This window comes from Choloepus didactylus, chromosome 7 (genome assembly GCF_015220235.1).
Source record: "Choloepus didactylus isolate mChoDid1 chromosome 7, mChoDid1.pri, whole genome shotgun sequence".
Classification (NCBI taxonomy): Eukaryota; Metazoa; Chordata; class Mammalia; order Pilosa; family Megalonychidae; genus Choloepus; species Choloepus didactylus.
In genome coordinates this window covers 58,937,546-58,964,361 of record NC_051313.1, presented here as the reverse complement: position 1 = coordinate 58,964,361, position 26,816 = coordinate 58,937,546, and the positions used below count along the sequence as shown (strand labels likewise).

Sequence of the window (26,816 nt, the reverse complement as noted above, 5' to 3'; positions counted from 1 at the left end):
TGGCAAGTCCTCTTCTAGGTGTATACACAAAAGAATTGAAAGCAGGACTTAACAGATACTTGTACACCAATGTTTGTATCAGTAGTATACACAAGAGCCCAACAGTGGCAACAAGTCAAAACCAATCAGATAAATGGATAAGCAAAATGTGGCCTATATACAAAATGGAATATTACTCAACCATAAAAAGGGATTAAGTGCTAATATATGCTATAGCATGAACCTTGAAATCGTTATGTTGAATGAAATGTCAGACACAAAAGGACAGATATGTTTGATTCTATTTATATGAAATGTCTAGGAAAGCAAATTCACAGAGACAGAAAGTAGATTAGAGGTTACCAGGGATTTCATTGTTTAATGGTAGAGAGTTGCTATTTGGGGTAATGAAAAGTCTTGATAATGCATGGTGTTGATGGAGTTAATATAATAAACACCACTGAATTATGCACTAAAATTTTTAAAATGTGAAATTTCCTGTTAGATATGCATTATCAAGATAAATTTTGTTCTGAAGAACCATGATATGTTTATTTTCAAATGATGGCAAAAGCATGCCTCTAAATACACGAGAGGCAGCAGGCTTGGTTTTATGTTGTTTTGGTTATCTACTCATATGAGACAAGTTGGTCATTGTGATGTTGTGGTCTTTGTAGCTTCAAATGTTGCTACCTGCCTCTCTCTGGTCCGTGCAGATAAGGGATATGTGAAGAATGGCATAAATAGCACTGCATCCAGGACATTTCTGTGACATTGAAAAGAGAAACATTTCAGAAATAGGAGAGGAGAGGAGAGTAATTATCCTAAGAGGCTCAGTTCTGGAGTACGTTCTCTATGCACGAGCTTAGCCATACTGCCAGAGTATCAGAGAGTCCCTGGTTTGCAAAAGTTATGTGACTCGCCATCACTCAACATTTATGTATTAAGAACTTGCAAAGTTCCAGGCACTATGATATAAATGCAAGGAGGACAAAAATTCTATCTACTAAATTGATAAATAAAGAAATGTGTAAATTATTATATAATGCCATTGGGTAGTAGGGAATTAGAAAAGATTTCCATATTTCTTGACAAGATGGTAGAAAAAATTCATGCAGAAATCTCCCACCACTCTTCCACCAATTAGCAATGAAAGATAAAGTGTAAACCTTTTCATCATAGATGAAAGAAAATAGAAATCATCCTATTAACATATAGATATAATTTTCAACTATAACTCAAATGCAAGGCTTTTGAATAAAGCTATTGAACTGTTCCGCTTTATACTTTTCAGAGGTGTATTTAAGTTATTGAAAGAGATGCATAGAAAGTGAAGAAAAATGATTCTCTGATGTCTATTATAAACTGAGGGAGAACTTTGTGTTTCTTCTCACCTTCAACTTTTTTTGCCAGTAGAGTATTACTAACATAATAATTGTTTTAAAGTTAATTACATATTCTTGCCTTGAAGTATAGGAATAAAGCTGTTCCCAGCTGTCAACAGTTCTCACCTCTGTTTTGGGCACTGTTTTGGGCTCTGGAGATACTAGGAGGAATAAGATACATTTGCTTATTTCCCTCAAAGCATGTGATGAGGACGGAGTGTGAAAAAACTTTGGATGCCAGAAGAGATGTGAGTAGTTCGGTGCAGCAAAAGTATGGAGTAGGAGGGTAGAATGAATGAAGCTCATGTAGGCAGGATCCTAATTGCTGATGCTACATCAAATAATTGAGTGCTATTTTCTGATCAGTGAGAGGCCACTGAAGTCTTTTAAACTGGGGAATAACACGATCAAATATGCATTAGAGAAATTGCTCTGAAATAGCAAGTAAAAAGGATTACAAGCAGAAAAAGAGGATTGGAGGCTGTGATATTAGTCTAGGTAAGAGATGATGAAAACCTAATTTAGGGCTCTGTTTGTGGGAATGATAGTATCTTCAAGAGACACTTAATTGCTAAAATCAGTTGGACACGGTGACCGATTGTTTCTGGCAAGGTTAGTGAAGTTTGACTCTTTGGGTACTGATTTAAGAGATATGATTGATGGCGATTAAAACAAAAATGAAAACTGACAAAAGGATAAGAATCAGAGGTTTGGGACACAAAAATATAATTTATTTTCTAAAATTCTTGAGTTAGTCATTTAGAATTCACCACTGTGTGTGTGTGTTTGTTAGATTTTTAGAAAGAAATGCAGAGAAAAATATTTTCATGAAGAATAATAAGAAATGATTTGCATTGAGCACTTAATAATGTTAGAAGCATTTTCCAAGGATCAATGAATAGATTTAACCACCCTTGTAGTAAGTACAATTTATGCCCATTTTACAGATGAGAGGAAACACACAGAAAAATTAAATCAATTTCCCTGTGTTACATATTAAGAAGTAATAGAGCTAGGAATTAATACCAGAGTGTCTGTCTTCAAACCTTGTGCAGTTCCCACCACACTATGCTGCTTCTTTGTGATATAAATGGTGAGTAAACTTACTGATGGGCCCACAAAAGTCTATTTTATTATACATTTACTGAACTGTAGAATTATTGAAGTTGTCTTAAGTTTGAGAGATGGAATGAAGGCATTTTTCACTACAGAAGAAGAAAAAATATTTTCTCTCACCTAGACCTAATTTCAACATGGTCAAAAATCACAGTTCATGTACTTGTGCAGATTGCTGTTCCCTAAAAAAAGCACTCTCACCATGTCTTTGCCTCATCAAACAAGACATTGGTAAATGGCTCTTCATTGTTTGTCTCAAGTCCAATCTCTTCCAGTTGCTTTCAAGTTCTGTAATTTAGCCCTGCTATTTACAATCAATGATTCCTCCCTTTCCTTTCAACATCTGGAAGTTACTGCTTTTAGGTATATCCTGGTCTTGTCGACTAATTAACTCCTTCCACCTTCCTTTCTCACATAGGCGCACATCTTTGTGCTCCTCTTCTCAGTTCCTCAGGTCTTTCCTTCTACCCCAGCCTATCACAGAAGCATCCATCCACGTTTTGAAATTCATTTACTCCTTCAACATCTGCTTCACTACTACCTTCACTGCACCCCATTTATCCTTCAGAGCACCTGATTTTAGCTAACTTTTAGGAAACAATTTGAATTAATTTAAACTTCAAGGATTCTAAAATATTTATAGAGTGTTAACTGAGTGCCAGAAACTGCTAAGTCCCAAAGGACATAAAACAAAGATTTCCATTTGGCTTCTCCCCTCCAAGAGCACTCAATCTGGTGGGAGAGAGGTACACACAAATGGTCTGACAGAGCACAGTAGGATAATTTCAGCACCAGCAGCCTAAGCAAAGCACAAAAGGATAATTAATTCTGGCTCCAGGGTGTCAGTGAAGACTTAGAGGGAATAACTTTTGAGTTGTTTCTTGAAGAAAGGGTGATATTCACCATTTAGAAAAGCGAGAGGGAATGTGAGGGTGGAGAGGAAATGTTTGGAAACATAGATATATATTCTGTTGCTCTGATTCAGAAATAAAAAGCATTAAATCATTTTTCAGACACCATTGCCAGACTTTGGTACCTTAAACTCCATTTCCACCATATCCTTTTTCTGGTCAAATTTTCCAATAGCTCTTCATTGCCTCTTTCACCAAATCTGGTTTCTCTTAGTTTTTGTTTTGTATGTGTATCAGAAGGGGCTTAAAGGTGCCTTGTTCTCTTGACTCAACATTGCACCTAATCTAACAGATACTCCTTTATTATGTGTAGAGTCATCAAATAATCCTTCTCAACCCATGCATTAACCCATTTCCATTTCTCAGGTAAAACTAAGCAAATCAATTTGTAGCCTCAGGTCCCTGTTTCTTTTAAACTGTAATCCAGTGAGTACAGGTAGAGCTCAGCAGGCAACTGGGTAGGATCTAAATGAAAACACAGATTTGTAGTATGGTATGGCCAGTAGATCTCCAGCCCAGCAGATCTCTGAAAACACTCCTGCAAATGTCAGAGCTGAAGAAAGGTATGGGTTTTTTTGCATCTGGGAAGAGAACATTTTAACTGAATATTATGTCTGGTTTTCAGGGTTAGTGCATATCTCTTGCAAATTGACATAGGGATATCAAGTTAAACTTAGAACTTTATTATAGTTTGCAATAGAGTCTGTGCTATCAGCTTAGAGTCTCCGCAAATCCACCCTCACATTTTATACTTTTTTCATGAGATTGCGCCTTGATCTGCAGCTTTGCAGGAGGCTGCAGCCAGTCCTGCACCAGAACCATGTTTTGCAACCAGTACAATAATGTCACTGTTTGGAGCCCTCAGGACAAGATTCGTCAAATTGAATATGCAATGGAAGCTGTCAAGCAAGGCTCAGCCACAGATGGGCTGAAATCGAAAACCCACGTAGTCTTGGTTGCATTGTAAAGGACGCAATCAGAGCTTGCAGCCCATCAAAATAAAAATTCTCCATGTTGACAACCATGTTGGTATCTCAATTGTGGGGCTTATTGGTGATGCTGGGTTGTTATGTAATTTCATGCGCCAGGAGTGTTTGGATTCCAGATTTTTATTTGACAGACCCTTTCCTGTGCCTTGTCTTGTATCTCTAATTGGAAGTAAGACCCTGATACCAACACAACAGTATGGCCAAAGACCATATGATTTGGGACGGCTCATTGCTGTTTATGATGATATGGACCCTCATATTTTCCAAACCTGTCCATCTGGTAACTATTTTCACTGCAGAGCTATGTCCATTGGAGCCCATTCCCAGTCAGCTTGTACTTGCTTGGGAAGACATACATCTAAGTTTCTGGAGCATAATTTGAATGAACTGATTAAACATGATCTGTATGCCTTAAGAGAGACACTTCCTGCAGAGCAGGACCTAACCACAAAGAAGGTTTCTTTTGGAATTGTTGGCCAAGACTTGGAGTTTAAGATCTGTGATAACGATGATGTGTCTCCACTCCTGGGAGGTCTTGAAGAAAGACCACAGAGAAAGGCACAATCTGCTCAACCTTCTGATGAAACTGCAGAAAACATTAAATAATAAATCAGATTATATGTGAATTATCAAATATGTAACAATGCAGGAACATGTACTGGAATGACAATAATCTATATTTTGAACGAAAGGATGCAGTGTGGTGGAACAGTAAATTTTAGGAATCAGTCTAGAAGTGAGTTTTTTTCAAATAACCTAACTGAAACCATTTAATGGGGTGCTTTTTTTCTTTGAGAGGGGATATGTAATAATTTTCTAGAGAGTATAGTCTATCTGTACTACTGTTTTTATATGAAGAATGTAGTGTTTTTGTGGTTTTAAGCTCAACTATGAAATCAAATTATTTCACCTGCAAAAAAAAATATCTTTAGTTGCTTGCATCATTTCTATGAATTGTGAAATATTTTGAAAAGCATATGATTTATATGCGCAATATTTCTGCATATGTAGTTTAATTTTCTGTATTTGTTTTCCTAGAGTTTCTCATCCAGCCATTCATATAGTTTTGGTCACACAGTGACATGATGAGACTTGAAAAATATATGTCTGTCTTCTGCTAAGTTAGAACCAACATTACTTAAAACAAATGTTTTCCTTCATCTCATCAGTGTCAATTTTGATCTATGATTTACCACTCATTTAAAAACACATTCTCCCTTCTTTAGTTTTACATGAAATCTACAAATATACCTAAATAGAATTAAGGGCCATGAATTTCAAATGAGAAACAAATCTTCAGCAGTAGAAATCTGGAACATTTGGAGTAATGCAATGTATGGTGCAGGTTATATTGAATGGAGTTTTATTTGCTTTTAACGAAGGTTTAGAGTAGAAAACCTCTCACTGGTTGTCGTCCCCAAATTATTCAAGTCCTATAATTTAGGAAATCCTATATTTTACATACCTATAACACACTAGATTAGAACTACTTATTGATAAGCTTATCAAACTTTGTACAATAGGTACAATTAAATTGGATCAATTAATTGTTTTAATCACAAGGACAATAAAATGACATCTTTTATTGTTTAACTGTAGTCTTAATTGCATCCAACAACTGAACTTGGGGGAGGGGGGAACCCCTTACAACAGCTTGCTCTCTAATGAGGCTAACAGAAGCATTCCCATGGAAATATTTTATTTTCCTGCCCACATTCTTCAAGCTATGCTGAGAGGTATCAGACAGGAGAGAGCAGCTTGGAAGGAGGCTACTGACGGGACACTAGCACAAAGCCAAGAGGCTGTTGTTCCTTCAGAGCAGCTTGAAAGTTTGCCAGAATCACCATAGATTGTCTTTTATCATGTCTATGGTGTCAGTATTTATGATATTTTAAATTTATGAATTTGATCTCTTTGATTTTTGTTTTACTTTCATCAGATTTCTTCAAAATTGATATTGAATTTTCATAGCTGTTAGCTATATAAAACAACAGGTAAGTGTTGGAGATAAAATTGCTTCAACAGAAAATTCTGATGGTCACCATAAATATTAAAATGTAGCTCTTACTTTGTGATGGAGGATGTCTGTGATAATGCCTTTATCATTTTAAAGGAAAAAGTAGGCCGTGGGATAGTGTAGCTTTTGTACCATTTTTGAAATCAAGTGTTTAAAGATAAATTTTTTATTAACCCTCAATGTTCCAGACTATATAAGATCCCTATGTGACCTGAACAAAAGTTGCTTCTTTTCCTTTCCTTATTCATGCCTTGCGTCTTTGAACACCACATTATTTGTAAGCACATACCTCAGGAATGGGCAGGGAGAGGCTAACATTTCCAGATTACCTTTGGATTTCAGTTTAAACTAGGCTGGCCCTCATCATCACAAGCGAGATGGCATGATGACTAGTAACAGCACCTCATCTGGTATTTGCCTAGTATCCTCAGTTTTTGCAACAATTTTAGATATTTGGTAATGGTAAGAGTTTGCAGAGCTTAAGATGGAGATGATGTAGAATAGTGGGTGATTAGTTTTATTCATTTCAGGTGCAAGTGGGAATGATCATTGTGCCAGTTTCTATCCTACTCTGTTATGCAACACACTCAGACAATGAGATTTATCACTTTACTGTTTGCTCTGGAACTTAGGTTTGCCTCCTGCAACCCCCTAAATACAAAACTTTTTCAAGTGGCTCTATTTTATCAAATGTTTTAAATATTTTTCAGGGATCAATGATGATTTCCATTCCCATGAAAATATTCTTGTTAGTAGCATGTAGTTGAGTTTCAAGAAGCGAGGAAAAAAAAGGTTTTCACCCAAATGTTTGATAGGATAGCTCTTTGAAGACATAGTCTTGTTATTCTGTAATAGTTGGAGTGGAATTAAGTCATTGTACAAGAGGGGAATAGGGATATTAATTTTATTTGTATTAAAGTTGGCCCACTGAAAAATTGCAATAGAATGTTTACTCTAAGTATCTCACTTCATGTGTAAGAATGCACAGGGACATAAAGGAATCCACCAATGATTGGAGACAGGATTTTCTTTACATTGTCTAATAGTTCATTTATTATTTTAAACTGGTAAAAAGAGACTTATGATTCGTGTTGAAGAAAGAGTTATTTGTGCTTGATACATTGAAGACACTGTTCAAAAGCAGTTTTTCCTTATAAAAGGATGACCCCTGTAGTAATTCTTAGGCAAGGAGGGACAAATTCAACCAACAAAAAGCACATCTCGCCCCAAGTTCCCCATGATTTCTCCACATACAGCAAAAAAATACACATCAGTAATTTATTTGAACATGCACATTGGTGAGTAGCGCAGTTCTAGGCTACTCTGGAAACAAAAGGGAGAATATTAGCATTACCTAAATAAAAAAGAGAGGTGAATTACACCATTTTAATTGTCTTAAAAACACGGATAAGAGGAGCAATTAAAATATAGTCCTAAATAGTACTAGCTAATGTAGATTACATAAGTATACAATATGATTGAACTAATAGTGCTCTGACAAGCATAAACCACCAGTCTTAGTAAACAAGCCCCAGATCAATTTGCTCAGAAAATGTTAGATTCAGATGTGATAAAACAGTTACTTTTATTTCAGTACTGAATGCAAAACACAAGTCAAGTGTGAAGACGGCGTTCTAAAAAAGGTGGCTCTATTAAAGCATGGAGGCCATTTCCTTTTGCATTTTAAAAATTTTGGAATTCTATTTTTGATGTTCACTTTCTCTACCTTTCCTCCCCTGAGCACTAATTTATCAAAAAAAGATATCAAGGTGCAAGTTTTACATTCTTCTTATTATTATACCATTCCATCTCTTTCTGGAAGAGAGTATTACAATCAGCATTACAATGTTAATTCTTTTTCCCTTAATATTTGTTTCACATACATGTAATTCAAAATCATAATGTTGACTGGGAAAAGAAATCTACAAACAAGAGTGATGTAATCATACACTTTCTATTGTGCTGTGTGTCTTTCCCATCCCTTCTCCCCTTTCCCTGTAAAGAGCTGTAAAAAATTTAAGGCAGATGAGGTATATTGCTGAAGAAAAAAGTTATTTTTGAAAAAAACTCAAAAAAACTTTTATTCTGCCCTTCTACTCAAGAAAGACGACTCAACTATAAATCTAGTTCTAGAAAAAAGCAGGAAAGACACCATTTGCATGTACCATACTATGTCTTCTATTTCTAGAATGGCTTTTTGTTAATTTAATTTTAATAGAAAAAATAAGCACCTTAAACTATGAACAAGAAAAGAACTTCATTATTAGTGAGTCTAGAATCCAAACGGAATTAAGAACACTCACTCAAACTCTTTCACTCATTCTCACAAAGGCCAATGCTACTGATTAGAGTTGTAAAGTGCTGTACTTAGTATAAACACTTGTATACACTGCAGACACTGAAAAATAACCCTCAAGCACATTGTGTTATAGTTCCAAAAATATATTTACAGTCTATTACAAAGATTACAAATGGAAGTGTCTATGTGACTGTATTATGCTAATTAAAATTATTTTTACAGATTATTTTTCCTTAGGGACAAAAAACATTTTTAGTGAAATTAAAATGATTTTCTAGTCAATCAAAAATAAATTAAAATATCAAGTAACAGTATACAGTGATTTAAAAGGAAAAAAAAAGGGTAGGGGAGGGGTTTGGGAAGCAATCCATTTGAGTTTTTGTATAGCCATCTTTGGTCCTAAATGTGGGAAAACACATTATGTAGCACTGAAAATACCTGTTCTTTTGTGATGCTCTGCAAGTAAAATAGAAAAATATAGTGCATTTTCAATGTATCCAGAGCCCACTACAGAGAAATGTGTGTATAAAACAAGACAGTATAAATAAAATTTACAAGTTTTACAAAGGAACATTTACAGATTTTGTTTCTGCTATTTGTTTGTTTGTTTGTGGAAGCCCACATTACCAAACAAGACCAATTATGACCGATCCCTGGGATCTTGCTCTATTAAAATCATTATAAACAGCCCAATTCTCTTTGGAAGTACAACAGTTCAATTCTGGGGTAGTTCATGATTTTTGTAAATTTTGAAAGCATTACTCACAATATGTATACATTCCTGCAATATCTAAAAAGACACATTGAATTATTGCTTATGAAATTCTAACACAGTAATCAAATAATATGGTTTAATAAATAAAACTTAAAACAGAATAGCCTGATCCTTCACCTCTTCCTTATATGGTAAAAAGAGTTCTTTTATTTACCAAGTTTCTTGCATCAGCATTCACAAATTAAAGACTTAAAAACAAAACAAAACAAAACTGCAATGGTGATATTCTGTGCAGCAAATTTGTTTTTGAAAGGAGAAAATTGTGAACTGCCCCTTTAATCATGCTCCAGATTTCTAATATAAAACTTAAGTCCTTCTTTTCATGTTTGGACTGCATTAAACATATTAGGGTATAAAATATATGCCAACTATTTCTCCTAAATTTCCAAATGTCATGAAATTGAAAAAAATCTTGATGTGCTCAGATTAAATTTTAGATAACACTGAATAGTTCTTGCTTTCAGAGACTCACCTTCACCAACATTCTTTAGATGAAGTGCCTCACCTTTTTGTTGAATAGTCATAAACCTACAATTTTAAATGTTTATTAAATTCCATCTAGTAAAGTCACTCTATAAACAATCTGTTAAAAGTGCCTCATAGTATTTATGGATCATTATTGCTTTTTTCATTGAAAAGATATTGTGTTGTCTGATCTTTACAAAAGAAGTTTTTTTTAAAAAATATCAGAGCTCTTGGCAACTTGCATTTTCTCTTGACTACCTGCCAATTAGCAAACAATATCAAAACAGCACTGATTAAACAGAAGAAAAATGGCACAAAAAGGATACCAATGTTCTGACAGAAATATATCTTCATTCATGCTATACATTTTTTTTTTTAATTTGAGATTCTTTCAAAGGTACCCAGTGTAGTAATGTGTCATAGATTTAACACTAAAAAGTTTCAAAGCTATAAACAACTTTCTAAAACAAAGTCCTTATGAAGAATAAACACAAATGGTTTTAAAAAGGAATAGTCTGAAATCACATATTTAAGGAAAATATTTCATTGATTTAAACAATAAGATCATGATTTTATTTGACAAATATATTCTTTCTTAAATTCTTTATGTACATTTTAAAAAGTCTATAAGATAAAAAGGAGGTTAGAGAGCTCAAGGTGTTTGGATGTTTTTCAGGTAGTACTTTGTTTATTGTCACTGCTGTTTTCCTGGCCACCAGCGGTGGATCCTAAATTCCCTTTTTATAGATTCTGGTGGCACTTAGGAGTTCAAGTCTATAGGTGCTTCTTAAATCTCTTTGCTGTAGGAAGGACCCAGGACAACAACTGTCTTCTAGCAGCATTCTACGCATATACCGAAGGCCAGTACTGTTCTCACACAGTCTGTCATCTCCCTTGCGAGGGAGAAATGCTTATCACACTTGGATGCCGGTTCCATGTAAATGTAGCATTTGTGCTCGCATAGTCTGAATGCTGCTCATGATTTTCTTTTGATGGCCAACCAGTGTGATCCCTAAACTCATCACATCCCTGAGAACGACAAATGCATTTTTCATTAGTTACCTTACAAAGCATTCATGTAGTTTTAAGCTGTCATCAACTCTAATTAAATAATCTGTGTATTTTAGTTACCATTCAGTCTTCTTGGGTATTAATTAGGCCTATATTCCTGCAGTGAGCCAACCCGCATCAGTATTCTTTATAAAAAGCCTCACCACTCAGGCTCTCAACTTGTGATTGTGAGTTATTTTTTAACTGATTAAAAATTTCATACAAGAGATTATTTAAATTTTAACAATATTATTAACTTAAGGGCAGGTTGGGAAATGTTCTGAATACTATATTCTTGAATCTAACTGGGGCTTAAAATTTTAAATGGAAAAACAGGATATAATATGAAAGGAAAGATTTGCTGTGATCTAGTAGAAAGATGGGGAATCATCAAAATTTTCTGAGTTTAATTATTATATGGTAATTCTGAGCATATTGTATACTTACTACAGTTCAGTTCAATCATTTGACAATACGTCAGGTAAATACCAGTTTTAAAATTTGCAATACCTATATTTAATATTTAACAGCTTAAATTTGACATAAGTTACCTATATATGTTTTTTTTTTTTTTTACTTTTACTTTTCCTAACAGTCAGAAAGGGTGAGCTTAGGTATTCACAAGCAACCAAAATATATTAACAATACAATATTATAGTATCTCACAGCAGTGGTCTAATAAGACAATAAGAAACACGGTTTTTCAGGGGTATAGATTGCTTTGGGGGTCCAGCTGTAATTATACCAGCTCTACACATGTGGTGCCTAGTGGAAACAGAACAAGAACAATGCACATGCTTAAATATTCTGTACTATGATATGAAAGAGTATCTGACTGCTGGTCTTCTCATCTGAAAGCTATAAAATCCTTCTCATGACAGTATATAAATAGGATCCCACTAGTAGAACTCTGATAACTGCTTTCCATTTTCAAACACTTTGACTTAGAGTCATGTCATCATCAATAAGAGTTAGGTTACAGCCGAGGAAACTGTAGTTCAGAGATACTGAATGGGTTATCAGTGAAGAAGTCAGAACACAAAATTTAGTTTTTCTAACTTTTAGTTCATAGCAATTTCAAAAGCTGTTTTATCCGATCATTTCCATGTTTTAAAAAAACTGATATGATGAATCAAATACCTTTCCCAAAGTAAATTAATCTCTTAATCTCAGTTAATTGAATTGGGCTTCTTTGACTACTTCAGAAAGTCACCATATTGATGATCCTATGGATTTTGATATTGGGCACAAAATTTTGAGATATTTACTGTCCAATATAAACATGATAGAAAAACTTCCATTGCAATGTGAAAGTTTCCCCAACACATAATGCCCTAAATGATGCAATTTGTTAATGAAAGAGGAAACATCATTGGGTGGTGTTTAGAACACTGGCTATGGAGGCATATTAGTTATCACTTACTAGTTGAATAATCTTGGGGAAAATATATACATTCTCTGAGCCTCAACCTCCTCATTAGTAAAACAGGGATAAAACCATTAACTTAATAAAATTGTTGCCATGAAGGTTAAAATGATAATATATGTTTAAACATTTATTTAACATAATATTTGGTACATAGTAAGCACTTATTAAAGAGATGCCTTTTCCCCTGATTTTGTGGTTCATACTCCTTTAAAATATGGAAGGTGACCTGATGTATAAAGTTTCAGTTTTACCTAACAATTCTTAAATATCATTTTAAAAGTTTAGGCTTACTCAATGGTCATCCTGGCCACTGATTCAAGGGAGTTGTAGCCAGCTGCTGTGAAGTTATCTTTATATCTTTCCATCTTAATAGCTTGCAGCCATTCTCCAACTGAACAAAAGGTAGTGAAGTCAGGAGTGTTTTGATCCAGAAGAGGGCTTATTGGCCTAAGTAAGAACAGAAAAGCAAATGCTATCATGAACCACCAAAGAAAGAATGTCTTGGCCCACACAAAAGTAAGGATTTAAAAGAATAAAATTAGATATTTTGATTTATACAATAATAAACAGATATGCTAATGAAACCCTAAAACATAAAGGTTGCTCAGTAATACACACTCCTAAATTTGCATTTTAGATTTGATGACCAAACTCAATGTGTTTTTTAAACCACTATTTGTAATCAGTAAATATTTGTGCATTTGGTTCTCTGAAAGGAACTGGGAGTAAAGGAAGCACATCTGGCAGTGCACTGACTTGGTCAAGTCATGAGAGTGAGATTGAGACATAATGCGTCTGCTGTATAGATGGCAACCTTGGGAACAACATGGGTTGACAAATGCCCAACTTACTAATAAAACAGACCAGAGCCTCAGGTTCACCTGGCAGCTGAACCTGAATAATTATTAGTGTGCAGCACCATGGAGCAAGCAAAACTCAAAGAATAAATAGAGTTTCTCTAACTCTTTTTAATGGGTTTACCTCTTTAATCATGTATTGAATTACTTTTAAGAACTTTTATCTGGGTAGAATCATTTTACCAAATACTTCAAAGAAAAAAAATAAAATAGAAGAATCATTTTACTAAATACTTCAAAGCAAAACAATAAAATAGAAAATATTCATATAATATAAAACTAAGGTAGCAACAATGAAAGTCCATAAAATAATATTGGTTTGAAAATGTGAAATGCCACCTTATCACAAAAATCCAATTTAGGAAGCTTTCTAGGAAATAACAGCTAGTGATATCTATTATAATTTTTAAAGGAAAAAAAGGGATGATTAATTAGTATTAAACATAATTTAAGAATTAAACACTAAATTATGGTAAGCGATTTGGAAAGAATAAAAAAATCTGTAAACCAGTAAATTGAAAATGGATTTATAATTTAACAAAATATCAGTTTGCCATTGGGGTGTGGCTGAGGAGATAAATGGTTTATGTGACTATTCAAATGTCTCCCAGATTCCATTCCTTTAGGTATTTCTTACCTACTACATGTTCCAAGGGGTGTTTTCAGACTATTTGGGTTTCGAATCATTTTGTCTAGAATTCCGACTATCTGTTCAAACTTTGGCCTTTCAGCGCGTTCTTTCTGCCAACAATCCAGCATCAGCTGGTGAAGACCAGCCGGGCAGTCCATGGGTGCTGGCAAACGATAACCTTCTTCTATTGCTTTTATAACCTAATAGCCAAAAGAACATCAAAAATATCACGGAACTGATGGGCAATTATAATAAAATGAATCACCCACTAGGCAATGCAAATCATCCAGATAAAAACTAGGCACACTGTTTTGCAAAAGACTTACTTTTTTTCCAAAATACCTATGAATATTAAACACGTTATTAAGAGGTTCACGAAGTGCAGTTTATGATGACACTTTCTAGTTAATTCAGCAATAGGGAGCAGCAATTAAGTTACCCAGGGTACAATAGATGGAAAAAAATTTTAATATCATCCCAGAGGTTTTCCAGATGAAACATGTATTGGAAATAGTTTACTTGCACATAGTTGTGAGTGCACACATTTGCTCATAAATTTTAAAATTCTTAAAGTTGTAAAAAGGAAGTTCTGAGTTGTCCAAAGTGAGCCAAAAGAAATTCACTTTTTACTGAGTTACTTTAATGCCACTTTTAAACAGGAAATCAAAATATGTGAGTGTACTATGATAGAAAGTATCACCAAGTATGCTATTCTTTTAAATAATACGAGGTTTAGCATCCAGTGTTCCAAGTTGCAGTTGCTCGCAGGAGCCAGCTTGTACCGGTTCCGGAGAGGCGACTGCAGCCTTTCCCAACTCCGCCTTCAGCGACGTCACTCTGGCAGGTTGAAATCATCCATGAGTGTGGGAGGGTTACACCAGGAAACTGGCAAAAGCTACAGATCAGGGCTTTCCCATTCAGAGAGCTGCTTGTTAAACACCACTGCCTATTTATATCGAATGACAACCTAAGACACCATAACAAGCTCTGGATGTTAAATGAAAAGTAGGCCCTCATAAATATTGTTGCATGGCAATCAGAAAGTCTAAAAACTACTTATCATTCGGACCTGCTTTTTTTTTTTTTTTTTTGGATTTATGTGGGAAGCAAAAATTGATCCAAAAAATCAGAAATTGTCATAAATCTGAGGAGCATGGGGAAAACAGCAGGGACACAAATAACATAAATAGGAAGGGCTTGTAAAACATTAACATATTCTACAAGGAGGATTAACAAATCCTTTGACATGGACTGACATAATAGTTGTAGAAGTGTAAGAAAAAATGACTAAAAAAGCAAAAAGAGGTAATCTTCAGTTTCTGAAGAAAATAAGGCCCAAAGTAGGCAGACAAAAGCTGGCTTTTAGAGATGTTAATAAACCTCATATTTTTAGGGAAACATCTTTAAGATGCATGCTGTCATTCAAGAATAGCAAATTAAAATATAAAAGGTTGTAGGATGGATTGAATAAAATAGCTGGCATCAACAATTTTTTGAGAAAATTTTTTGTGTAAGATAAAAAAACTTAGAATAGTCTACATTTTTAATTTAAGAAAATCTGTATATTCAAATTGATAAAGTTTAAAAGATTAATAGATAATCACAGTAATTTCTGGAAAGAATTCTAAATATAAAATCCTCAACCCAAATTCTCTCCTGATCTCTGGATTGTATATCTATCAGTTTACTGGACATCTTCACCTGGATTTTCCCATAGCTGGCTCATATTCTATATATGTAAAATTAAATTTATCACCTTTCCCCAAAGGTTTTACTTTTACTATTTCAATTAATGCCACTGCCAGCCAACCAGCCACTCCAGCCAGAAAGTTGAGAACATCCCCAACTCTTTTTCTTTCTTCTGTGCTGCAGCCTTCATGAAAACAATTAGGATTCTTTAGTTTTGAACAAACAATACTGAGTTTTTGTGCTAATGAATAAAGTATAGTACTGTTAAATAACTTTTAAGGGAATGAAAGAGTTAATGAACCTCTCTAGGTGTTTAATTGTACTGGAGGAATTTGATGATTCATATTATTATAGCATTGAGAACAACATTTATCTCAATACAAAATGAAAGTTCAAGCTTTCAAATATATATAGTAATTTACAAATTTTTAAAGGAGCAGCAGCAAAGTACAACATTTAAAATAAGAGAAGTTGTGGAACGGGAATGAACTCTGGACCCTGAAGTTCCTATTAATAATCATGGCCTTACCCACAGTGGCATTAAAGATACTTGCTAGGATCTCTATAGGGTGCAGTTTGACATACTCGAACATATTCCCTCCAAGGATAAACTGGCCAATAGTGGAAGATTCATGCACAAATTGAACCTCAAAGTTCTGAGGTTTTCATGCACTTACTTTGCCAGAAAAACAACTTATCTGTTAAAGACACAATTAGCAAGCATAGTAAATATTGACTGAATACTTGTTATATGACTGGCACTATTTTTAACATGAATTATCTTATTAAATATTTTCAAAAACCTTATTAGTAAAGAATAGATAAAGAATTGGAGGCACAGAGAAGTTAAGCAAAGGGTCAGCATCACATCGCTGTTAGAGGAGATGATAGAATTTGACCTAGGCTGTATGGCCAGAGTCCATAAGTTGTAACGCAAGCACTGCATTATATTTCCATTAGGGAAAATAAAAAATACTTTCTGTAAATAACTACATATTCCTGGACACAAGGTACTCAGGTAAGATGGCCAAACTTCTTGGAGCATTATGTAGTTATTCAGAGAATTCAGTAAAACGGCATTTTGCTAAATTACTGGAAACCCCTTGGGTTTGCCAGTCAGATCTGATGTTAGTATTCTAAAAAAAGTCAGCAAAGAAAAAAGAAAAACATTTGTAAGCAATTCTAATTCTAGATAGTTCCCAGAGGAGTAGGAAGTGACTAGGGTAACTGACATTATTTTTTTATAATGCCCCTGGGACGTAAAGTCCACTTCTTTGGTATAGGCTGTGAAGAAATACTTGGAAGTAAAACAAATATTGCTCACTGAGAAATGTTTACAATATTATTACAGCAAGGGCACTGTGATTAAAAGAAAAAAAAAAAAAGAGCACAGAAAGACCCCATTACAATGGGCCTGTAATAGCTCAAAATGGGACACAACATGATTGGTTTTTGTATTCTGCTTAATGCCCATTTTCATTTCATTAACCTCACAATAGCATGACCCACATTTTACACAATTTAATAATTTGTACTCCATTTATGGGATTATGGCAAGGTTTTACAAAAAAAAAAAACCCACAATTTTTTTCTATCTTGATATTAAAAAAATACAAAGTCAATAATCATTGGTGACTTTTAAAAGGAAAATCTTAGGACTCACAATTTAGCTCAGCATAAACTTAGTTACAAGCATATAATATTTTCAAAATGTTCAAATGGCTTGTACTGAACCATTTTAAGAATTATCTATTCCCATATCTTACGGAAACATAATTTAAAAATCATTCTTATGCCTTCTTACCAGTAAATTTTACCATTTGTTGGCCTAGCTTAAAGTAAGAGAAAATAACTTTGGTGAGTACCATAAAGAATATATATATATATATATACACACACACATACATACATACAATAATTTCAAAATTTCAGAACTTGAGAGTAAAATTTTTTTGGACTAATTAAGATACAAATTTTAAAAAACAGCTGTTGTAAAAGCCAAATGTGAGTATTTTCAATTATTGCAATATTTTGTTAGGTTTGCCTGCATTTAAATGCATGAATATTTTTTTTTTCCTTTGAAAGATCATCAATGGGAAGAACAAAACATCTGCAGATTTTTCAGAAGAATGAAAGTTGGGAATTTATTTAGAATGTTCAGCCTTTTGATTCTAATGATATTCTAACTGGTCTTTCAGTGCAGTTAAAACTTGAAAATTATAGAGACATGCAAATACAAATGAATGTTCCTTCAAGTATAAAATCAAATGATAAATTTAAGTATGGCCTCATGACACACACATATATATATATATATAATCTTTTTCTAAATTTTTCTTGATAACTGCCCTGTATGGAGCTCAACTAAAGCATTGTAGTTTAATGACACATTGTTTCTAGCGCTGGCACTTGTCTGACTCTATCCTTTTTCCTTACAGTGATCATAGAAACCTAGAAATATTCAGCATTTTGTCTGGAATTTTGTGGACTTGTTCAGAAACATAACTATCAATTTACAGCTGATTTTCACTGAATTTTATAAATGTGTGGGTTTTCTAAAACCACGGACAAATTGCTAGCAATTGAATTTAAACAATGAAAAGTAAATTGGTTCACTTAATAAATGTTTCTAGATTCATTATTTCAAAATTAGCACCTCTGAAAATCTGATGAAGTCTACCTTCTCAGAAAAATATGATATATATGTGCATAGGAGTTTCCCATACATATCAGAGAGCTTATAGATCTCTTAATTCTCTCAATGAATCCCTACCACACACTCCAAGTCAAAAAACTTTTATGTAGAGAATTTTATTCCAGAATGGAATTCATTATTTTGAGTTATGCAGATTTTTCCCCATTGTCATGTTGAAGATTAAATGTATTTCTCAAATAGGACTTGAACAAAATAATTTTAAAGTGATGAATATTATACTATAAGAGGAATATCAATAACAATTTCACTATACAAACTGAGCTGTGTAGGTAATCTCTTACTGCTATACAAACTTGTGTCCAAATTTAGTAATTAATTCATATCTTCAAAATTTTAAAAAAGTGAAAATGAAAGATGGGAGTAAATATTCTAGGTCAGAGCTAAAGTTCACTACAGACAAAATAATTTCTTTTGATCAACAATATTGATCCTTGATATATCTATATATATTATGTTTATCTTTTATGAAAGACAAACATTATTTTGGGAATTTTAAAAATTAAAATTGGAGCATTTTTTTCTTCTTAACTATTTCTTTTATTCATTTTTAGAAGTTAAGTAAACTTTGAATTTAAGTCATCTTATATTCCTGTCAGTCCTTTAATGTTTGAATCTAGTATAGAAGGAAGGTGTCAAAAGAACTGAAACTCTACTGAGTATCTAGGGAATGTAAATATTTCTCTTTCTCTGCCCCAAGGACTTGTTTGCCCATATTTTGACAGGCCATGATATCTTTGACACTGAGACCTGTCAAATATTAACAACTTTGCCTCTGCCAAACTCACTCATCATTTAGACTTTTTATCTTTGAAATACAAAAATAAAAACAACAACAACAAAAAAGTTTCATGTCATAACTCTATTCAAAATAACAAAAGATCTAACTGATTTAAAATCTCCCCCTTTTCAAGCTATAAACTTTTCTGTTAATGCAGAAATTTGTAGGAAATGTACCCAAAAAGTACATTTATAGGAATATATATGTAAAATAGAATTACCAACAACATATGTACATTTTGACTTTAGATGTCTAAAAATAACTATAAGTATTAGGAGACATAGGATCTTAACATGACACATTATAAAATTTAAAAACAAAGTTATTGGTTTAATACAATAATTTTCATGTTCTCTTCTTGAAGATTAATTCAGTATTTTAACTTTAGTCAATTTAAATTGCTGACCATGCTTATAGTACATCAAGAGTTCACTTGAAAACAGTTTGCTAGTCACATCTTGCTACTTAAATGGCATTACAGACCTTCCTCAAGCACTACTTATTTTTTTTACTCTACTCTTTAAGACCTTGCATTACATCATTTCCAAATTCCTTCGAAAAAGCCCTTCATCAGTTTGCCCCCATCGTATGTTCATTGCTAATTACTTTCAGTATATACATTCTCTGTTATAAAAACGTGAATCTGTTTGATTGGTTTCTATATACCTCTCTTGGCCTGGCTTCTGGACTTTTCAATATAAACCCTCAGAAAATTCTCTCATCTGCTATGATCCAAGGGCCTTTTCAGATTTCCAATTCAAATTCAGGGTACTTTCTTAGATTTTATATTTGCTCTAGTTTATCTAAATTTCACTCACATTGTCTATAGATTGAACTACATGAACCTGCCAGTATTCGAAAGTTTTGATCTACCAAAATGGAAATTCCATAAAATTCAATCTAACAGGTGCAAATATTCTCTTGCACTTATGCTATGTTGCTTTATAAATGGTCTCTTGGTGTGAGATATTTATCTTCATGGACTGCCATCAGGTTCTTCTCTCAAAGAATAACAGCACAGAATATGGAGGAAACAAGACGGTGGAATATGGAGCTCTAGGATTTAGTTCACCCTTCAGGGCAACTAGTAAACATCCAGGATTTGGGGTGTCTAGAGACTAGAAGAACACCATAGAACATCCAGGGACGAGTGGAAGGAAGAGCCTGATAAACTGCTGTGCAGATCTGTAAATAGATCTCTCCATGCTGTGAAGGCAGGCAGGCCAGCTTGGGAGCCACTCCCTGGCTGAAAGTAGAAGTCGTCTTTGCCAAGAATGGCGGGGTGGGGTGGAGGGGTGGAGATAGGGGAATGGCAGGGTACCAATTGTGGCTTTAGACTAGTGAATTCAGATTGCTGGGTTCTAGCTCTGAGGGCAGCTAAAGTTTCAAACCACTCAGGACAGAAAGCAGCCAGTAGCATCTGTTTCAACCACATCCTTGGCAGAGGTGGTCAGTTGAGAATAAAGTCACAGTACAACCTTAGGACTGTGGGGAACAGACGTGTGAAGAGCACCATCTGCTGGGAAGGCCAGGAAAGCAAAGACTCAGAGAGCCGTGAAAGAGAAACTGGTGTCTTTGTGGGTCCCTGGGCCTATTTTGACTGGAATAACTGACTTGGGAAATTCCTATCCAGGAGAGTCCTCTCCTAGAATTAGCCCTCCAGGTAAAAGCAGCTAGATATAATGAAAGGAGTGTTAAAAATATAGAGAGGCAAATAAAAAAAACAAAATGAACAGATAAACATTCCTGGAGGAGGAACAGGGGAAGGGAAGCTTTCTCCTGGGGGTGAAACAATCTCATAACTAGTGCATTCTCAAAAATTGTGCCATATATTCAGGGCAAGAATCAGATAAATAAGAGCTGAAAAAACCTGATCAGTAAAATATGAGCTATTCTAAAGATCTAAAATAAGCTGAACAAATATCAAAGAAAAGCTTTAGCACAAAGGAAATCAACAAGAAAACCCTACGCAAGAGAAACTGACTTACAGAGCAATCTCATCAAGAAAGTCAGATGACTACACCATCAAAAAATTACAAGCCATACTAAGAAACAGGAAGATATGGCTCAGACAAAGGAACAAATTAAAACCTCAGATGAGAAACAAGATTTGAAACAACTAATAAATGATGTTGAAACAAATCTCATAAATCGATTCAAGGAGATGAAGGAAAAATATGGCAAAAGATACAAAGGATATTAAGAAGACACTGGGTGAGCATAAAGAAGAATTTGAAAGCAAGTCAAAAGGAAAAAAAAAAAAAAAAAACCAGAACTTGTGTGAATGAAAGGAACAATAGAAGAGGTTAAAAACACACTAAAGGCATACAACAGTGGATATGAACAGGCAGAAGAAAGAATCAATGAACCAGAAGATAGGACATCTGAAATATTACAGATAAAAGAACAGATAGAGAAAAGATTGGAAAAAAAAATTAGTAGGGTCTCAGGGAATTGAATGGCAGCATGAGGTTCATAAACAAATACATCATGGGTGTCCCCGGAGAAAAGAAGGGAAAAGGGGCAGAATATTTGAAGAAATAATGGCTGAAAATTTCACAAGTCTTATGAATGACATAAAGATACGTGTCCAAGGAGTGCAACATACTCCAAACAGAATGAATCCTAATAGACTTATGCTAAGACACATACTTCAGATTGTCAAATGCCAAAGATAAAGAGAATTCTGAAAGCAGCAAGAGAAAAGTGGTTCATCACATATAAGAGATGATCAATAAGGCAAATTCTGATTTCTCATCAGAAACTATGGAGGCGAGAAGGCAATGGTATGATATATTTAAGGCACTAAAAGAGAAAACTGCTAGCCAAGAATTCTTTATCTGACAAAACCATCCTTCAAAAAAGGAGGGGGAGTTTAAAATATACGTAGATAAACCAAAATTGAAAGAGTTTGTCAACAAGAGACCTACCCTACAAGAAACCTTAAAGGAAGTTCTACAGGCTGAAAGGAAAAGACAGGAGAGAGAAGCTTGGAGGACAGTGTAGAAATAAAGATTAACAGTAAGGGTAATTAAAGGATAAGAAAAGAGACAAAAATAAGATATGACATATAAAAGCCAAGGACAAAATGGCTGAAGTAAGTACTGCCTTTACAGTAATGACATTGAATGTTAGTGGATTAAACTCCCCAATCTGCAAATTGGCAGAATGGATAAATATACATGATCCATCTATATGTCATCTATAAGAGACTGACCTTAGACCCAAGGAAACAGGTTGAAAGTGAAAGGTTGGAAAAAGATATTCCACGCAAACAGTAACCAAAAAAGAGCTAGAGTAGCTATACTAATATTGGACAAAATAGACTCGAAATGCAAAATTGTTAAAGGAGACAAAGAAGGACATTTTGTACAAATAAAAGGGGCCATCCACCAAGAAGAAATAACACTCATAAATAGTTATGCACCTAACCAAGGTACACCCAAATACATGAGGCAAACACTGGCAAAACTGAAGGGAGAAATAGACATCTCTGCAATAACAGCTGAAAACTTCAATATATCACTATCATTAATAGATAGAAAATCTAGACAGAGGATCAATAAGGAAATAGAGAGCTTGAATAATATGATAAATAAACTAGACCTAACAGACATATACAGATCACTGCACCCCAAAACAGCATGATATACATTTTTTCTGCTTAAAGGTCATTCCCCAGGGTAGACCACATTTTTGGGTCACAAAACAGGTCTCAATAAGTTAAAAATATTCAAATTACACAAAATACTTTCTCTGATCATAATGTAATTAAGCTGGAAATTAATAAAAGGCAGAGAACTGGAAAATTCACAAATATATGGAGGTTAAATAACACACTCTTAAACAGTCAGTGGGCTAAAGAAGAAACAAGAGAAATTAGTAAATACCTTGAGACATATGAAAACAAGAACACAACCATCAAAACATCTGGGATGCAGTGAAGGCAGTGCTGAGAGGGAAACTTAAAGCCCTCAACAAGTACATTGACAAAGAATAAAGAACTCACATTAAAGACCTTACTGCACACATGAAGGAATTAGAAAAATAATAGCAAACTAATCCCAAAGAATGGCATAAGGAAAGAAATAACAAAGATTAGAGCATAAATAAATAAAATTGAGAATAAAAAAGTAGAAATGTTCAACAAAATCAAAACCAATAAAATTGACAAAACCTTAGCTAGACTGACAAAGAAAAAAAGAGACAAGATGCAAATAATACCAGAAATGAGAGAGAAGACATTCCTACTGACACCTTAGAAATAAAACAGAACATAAGAGGATACTATGAACAACTGTATGTCAACAAATTAGACAATTGAGATGAAATGGACAATTTCCTAGAAACACACAAACAATCTACACTGATTTGAGAAGAGACAGAAGACCCCAAGAAACTAATCACAATTAAAGAGATTGAAACAGTCATCAAAAACCTCCCAACAATGAAAGACAGGACAAGATTGCTTCACAGGTGAATTCTACCAATCATTCCAAGAAGAATTAATACCAATCCTGCTGAACTTTCCAAAAACTCAAATACTAAAGCCAGATAAAGATAGTACAAGAAAAGAAAATTACACACCAATTTCTCTAATGAATATAGATGCAAAAATCCTCAATAAAATAGCAAATTGAGTCCAATAGCACATTATACACCATGATCAAGTGATTTTCAAACCAAGAATGCAAGAGTGGTTCAACACAAGAAAATAAATTAATGTATTATACCTCATTAACAAATTGAAGGGAAAACTACATATCTCAATTAATAAAGAAAAAGCATTTGACAAAATCCAGCACATTTTCCTAATAAAAACACTTCTAAAGACAAGAACAGATACAATCAAGGACATATATGAAAACCCACAGCTAACACAGTAGTCAGTGGTGAAAGACTGAAAGCTTTCCCTCTAAGATTTGGAATGAGACAAGGATGCCCACTGTCAGCACCATTATTCAGAATTGTGCCAGAAGACAGAACAATTAGGCAAGAAAAGAAATAAAAGCCATCCAAATCAGAAAGGAAGAAGCAAAAGTTTTCTTATTTGCAGATGACATGATCTTATATTTAGAAAGTCTTGAAAAATCTACAACAAAGCTATTGGAGCTAATAAATGAGTTCAGCAAAGTTGTGGGATACAAGGTCAACATGCAAAAATCAGTGTTTCTATACACTAGTAATGAGCAATCTGAGGAGCAAATCAAGAAAAAAAATTCATTTACAATAGCAACTAAAAGAATCAAATATCTAGGAATAAATTTAACCAAGGATGTAAAGGACATGTACACAGAAAACTGCAAAACATTTGCTAAAAGAAATCAAAGAAGACCTAAATAAATGGAAGGACATTCATTTCATGTTCATGGATTGGAAAGACTGTTATTAAGATGCCAATTCAACCCAAATTGATATACAGATTCAACACAATCCTAATCAAACTTCCAAAAGCCTACTTTGCAGAAATGGGTAAATCACTCATCAAATTTATTTAGTTAAGTAAGGAGCACAGAATAGTCAAAAATATTTTGAGAAAGAACAAAGTTGGAGGACCCTCACATCTATGGTCAATTGATTTTTGACAAAGCTGCCAAATCCACACAACTGGGACAGAACAGTCTCTTCAGCAAATGGTGCTGGCAGAACTGGATATCCATATCCAGAAGAATGAAAGAGGACCCTTATTTCACACCTTATACAAAAATTAACTCTAAGTGTTTCTAAGACTTAAATGTAAGAGCCAGGACCATAAAACTCCTAGAAGAAAATATAGGCTAGCATCTTCAAGATCTTCTGGTAGGTGGTCATTTCTAGATTTTTCATCCATATCACAAGCAACCAAAAAATGAAATAGATAAATGGAATCTCCTCAAAATTAAATAATTTTGTGCTTCAAAGGACTTTGTCAAGAAAGTGAAAAGGCAGTCTACTCAATGAATGAAAATATTTGGAAACCACATATCCAATATAGGCTTAATATCCAGATTATATATGGAAATTCTACAACTCAACAATAAAAAGACAAACAACCCAAAGAATGGGCAAAAGACTTGAATAGACACTTTTCCTAAGAAGAAAAACACATGGCTAAAAAGCACATGAAAAGATGCTCAGCATCACTAGCTATTAGGGAATTGCAAATAAAACCCACAATGAGATATCATTTTACACATACTAGAATAGTCAATATTAAAAAAGAGAAACTACCAGTGTTGAAGAGGATGTGGTGAAACAGGAACACTTATTCACTGCTGGTGGGAATACAAAATGGTGCAGCTGCCTTGGAAGACAGTTTGGCGGTTCCTTAGAAAGCTATGTATAGAATTGCCATGTGATCTGGCAATCCCACTAGGTATTAGCTAAGAAGAACTGGAAGTAGGAACTTGAACAGATATTTGCACACTGATGTTTACAGTGGCATTATTCACAATTGCCAGAAGACGGAAACAACCCAAGTGTCCATCAACTGATGAATGTGTAAACACAATATGATATATACATATGATGGAATAATATTCAGCTATAAGAAGGAACGAAGTCCTGATGCATGAGACAACATGGATGAACCTTGAGGACATTATATTGAATAAAATAAGCCAGACAGAAAAGTACAAATATTGTATGGTCTCACTAATATGAACTAATTATAATGAGCAAACTCCTGGAGTTAATATCTAGGGTATGGGTTGCCAGAAGATAGAATGAGGGTAGAGAATGGGGAGCTGATGCTTTATTTGTGCAGCACTTTTAAGGTTAATTGTAAATGTCTGGAAATGGATAGAGGTGATTGTGGCACATTTTTGCATGTGTCAGTAACAATACTGAATTATGGGTGTGATTGTGGTTGAAAGAGGAGGTTTATGGTTGTATATTCACTAGAAGAAAAGGTAGAGGTTAAAACATGGGGACTGTAAAACCTGTTGTGGATGATGACTGTGGTTAATGTTCTTCTTGAACTAGAACAAATGCACATCACTATTATTAGGTGTTACTAATAGGATGGTATATGGGAAAATACAAATAATGGAAACTATGGATTATGGTTAATAATAATATTGTAATATTCTTTCATCAATTGCAGCAAAGGTACCATACAAATGCTAAGTGTCAATAATAGGGGAGTATAGGGGGTATGGGGTTTTTCTTTCTGGAGCAATGAAAATATTCTCAAATTGATTGTGGTGATGAATATACAACTCTGTGATTATACTACCAGCCAGACTGCATTCTTTGGATGGATTGTACGGTGTATGAATAAAACTTACAAAAAAAAAAAAAAAAAAGAGTAACAGTGTGTTTGAAGTCTTAGTGTGCCCTCATGGCAACAGAGTACACATTTAGTAAGTACTGCCGTTTCCTTTTATTAATTTGCAAAGATATTCCCATTGTGATTGCATTATAAAATATTACTATAAAGCATCATCACTGATGATAGAGACTAAATTGTCACATGAAATTAAAATTTAAATAACCCAATCAACAATAAATCATTTGAACATTTCATCTCAGAAAATTAAAAAGAAAAGTAAAGATAAGCTTCTAAAGCAAAATAAAATATAACCTTCTTTTCCTATACCTCTGCAAATAATTCTTTAATTCATGTAACTGCTCCCCCTACATCTCTGTAAGCATGGCATCATTATCTTTATTAAAGGGGAGAAATACTTTGTAGGCTTCTGTTATATTCATGAAATTTAAATTTAAAAAGAGAAAGTGATTCCTCAAAA

The 26,816-nt window shown here is 34.0% G+C and overlaps 1 protein-coding gene and 1 pseudogene across 1 annotated transcript in view; one reads left to right on the top strand and one right to left on the bottom strand.

Annotated features, from left to right (window-relative positions):
• The first annotated feature begins 4,211 nt into the window (after positions 1 to 4,211).
• Positions 4,212 to 4,986, top strand: LOC119540578 (annotated as a pseudogene).
• A 2,357-nt stretch (positions 4,987 to 7,343) lies between these two features.
• Positions 7,344 to 26,816, bottom strand: part of LOC119540577 (ephrin type-A receptor 7-like) — a 238,844-nt gene continuing 219,371 nt past the window's right edge. Inside the window, 3 exon segments of the mRNA XM_037844647.1 lie at positions 7,344 to 10,965; positions 12,707 to 12,862; positions 13,910 to 14,103. Coding sequence (XP_037700575.1) covers positions 10,851 to 10,965; positions 12,707 to 12,862; positions 13,910 to 14,103 — 465 coding nt within the window. The 3' untranslated portion in view covers positions 7,344 to 10,850.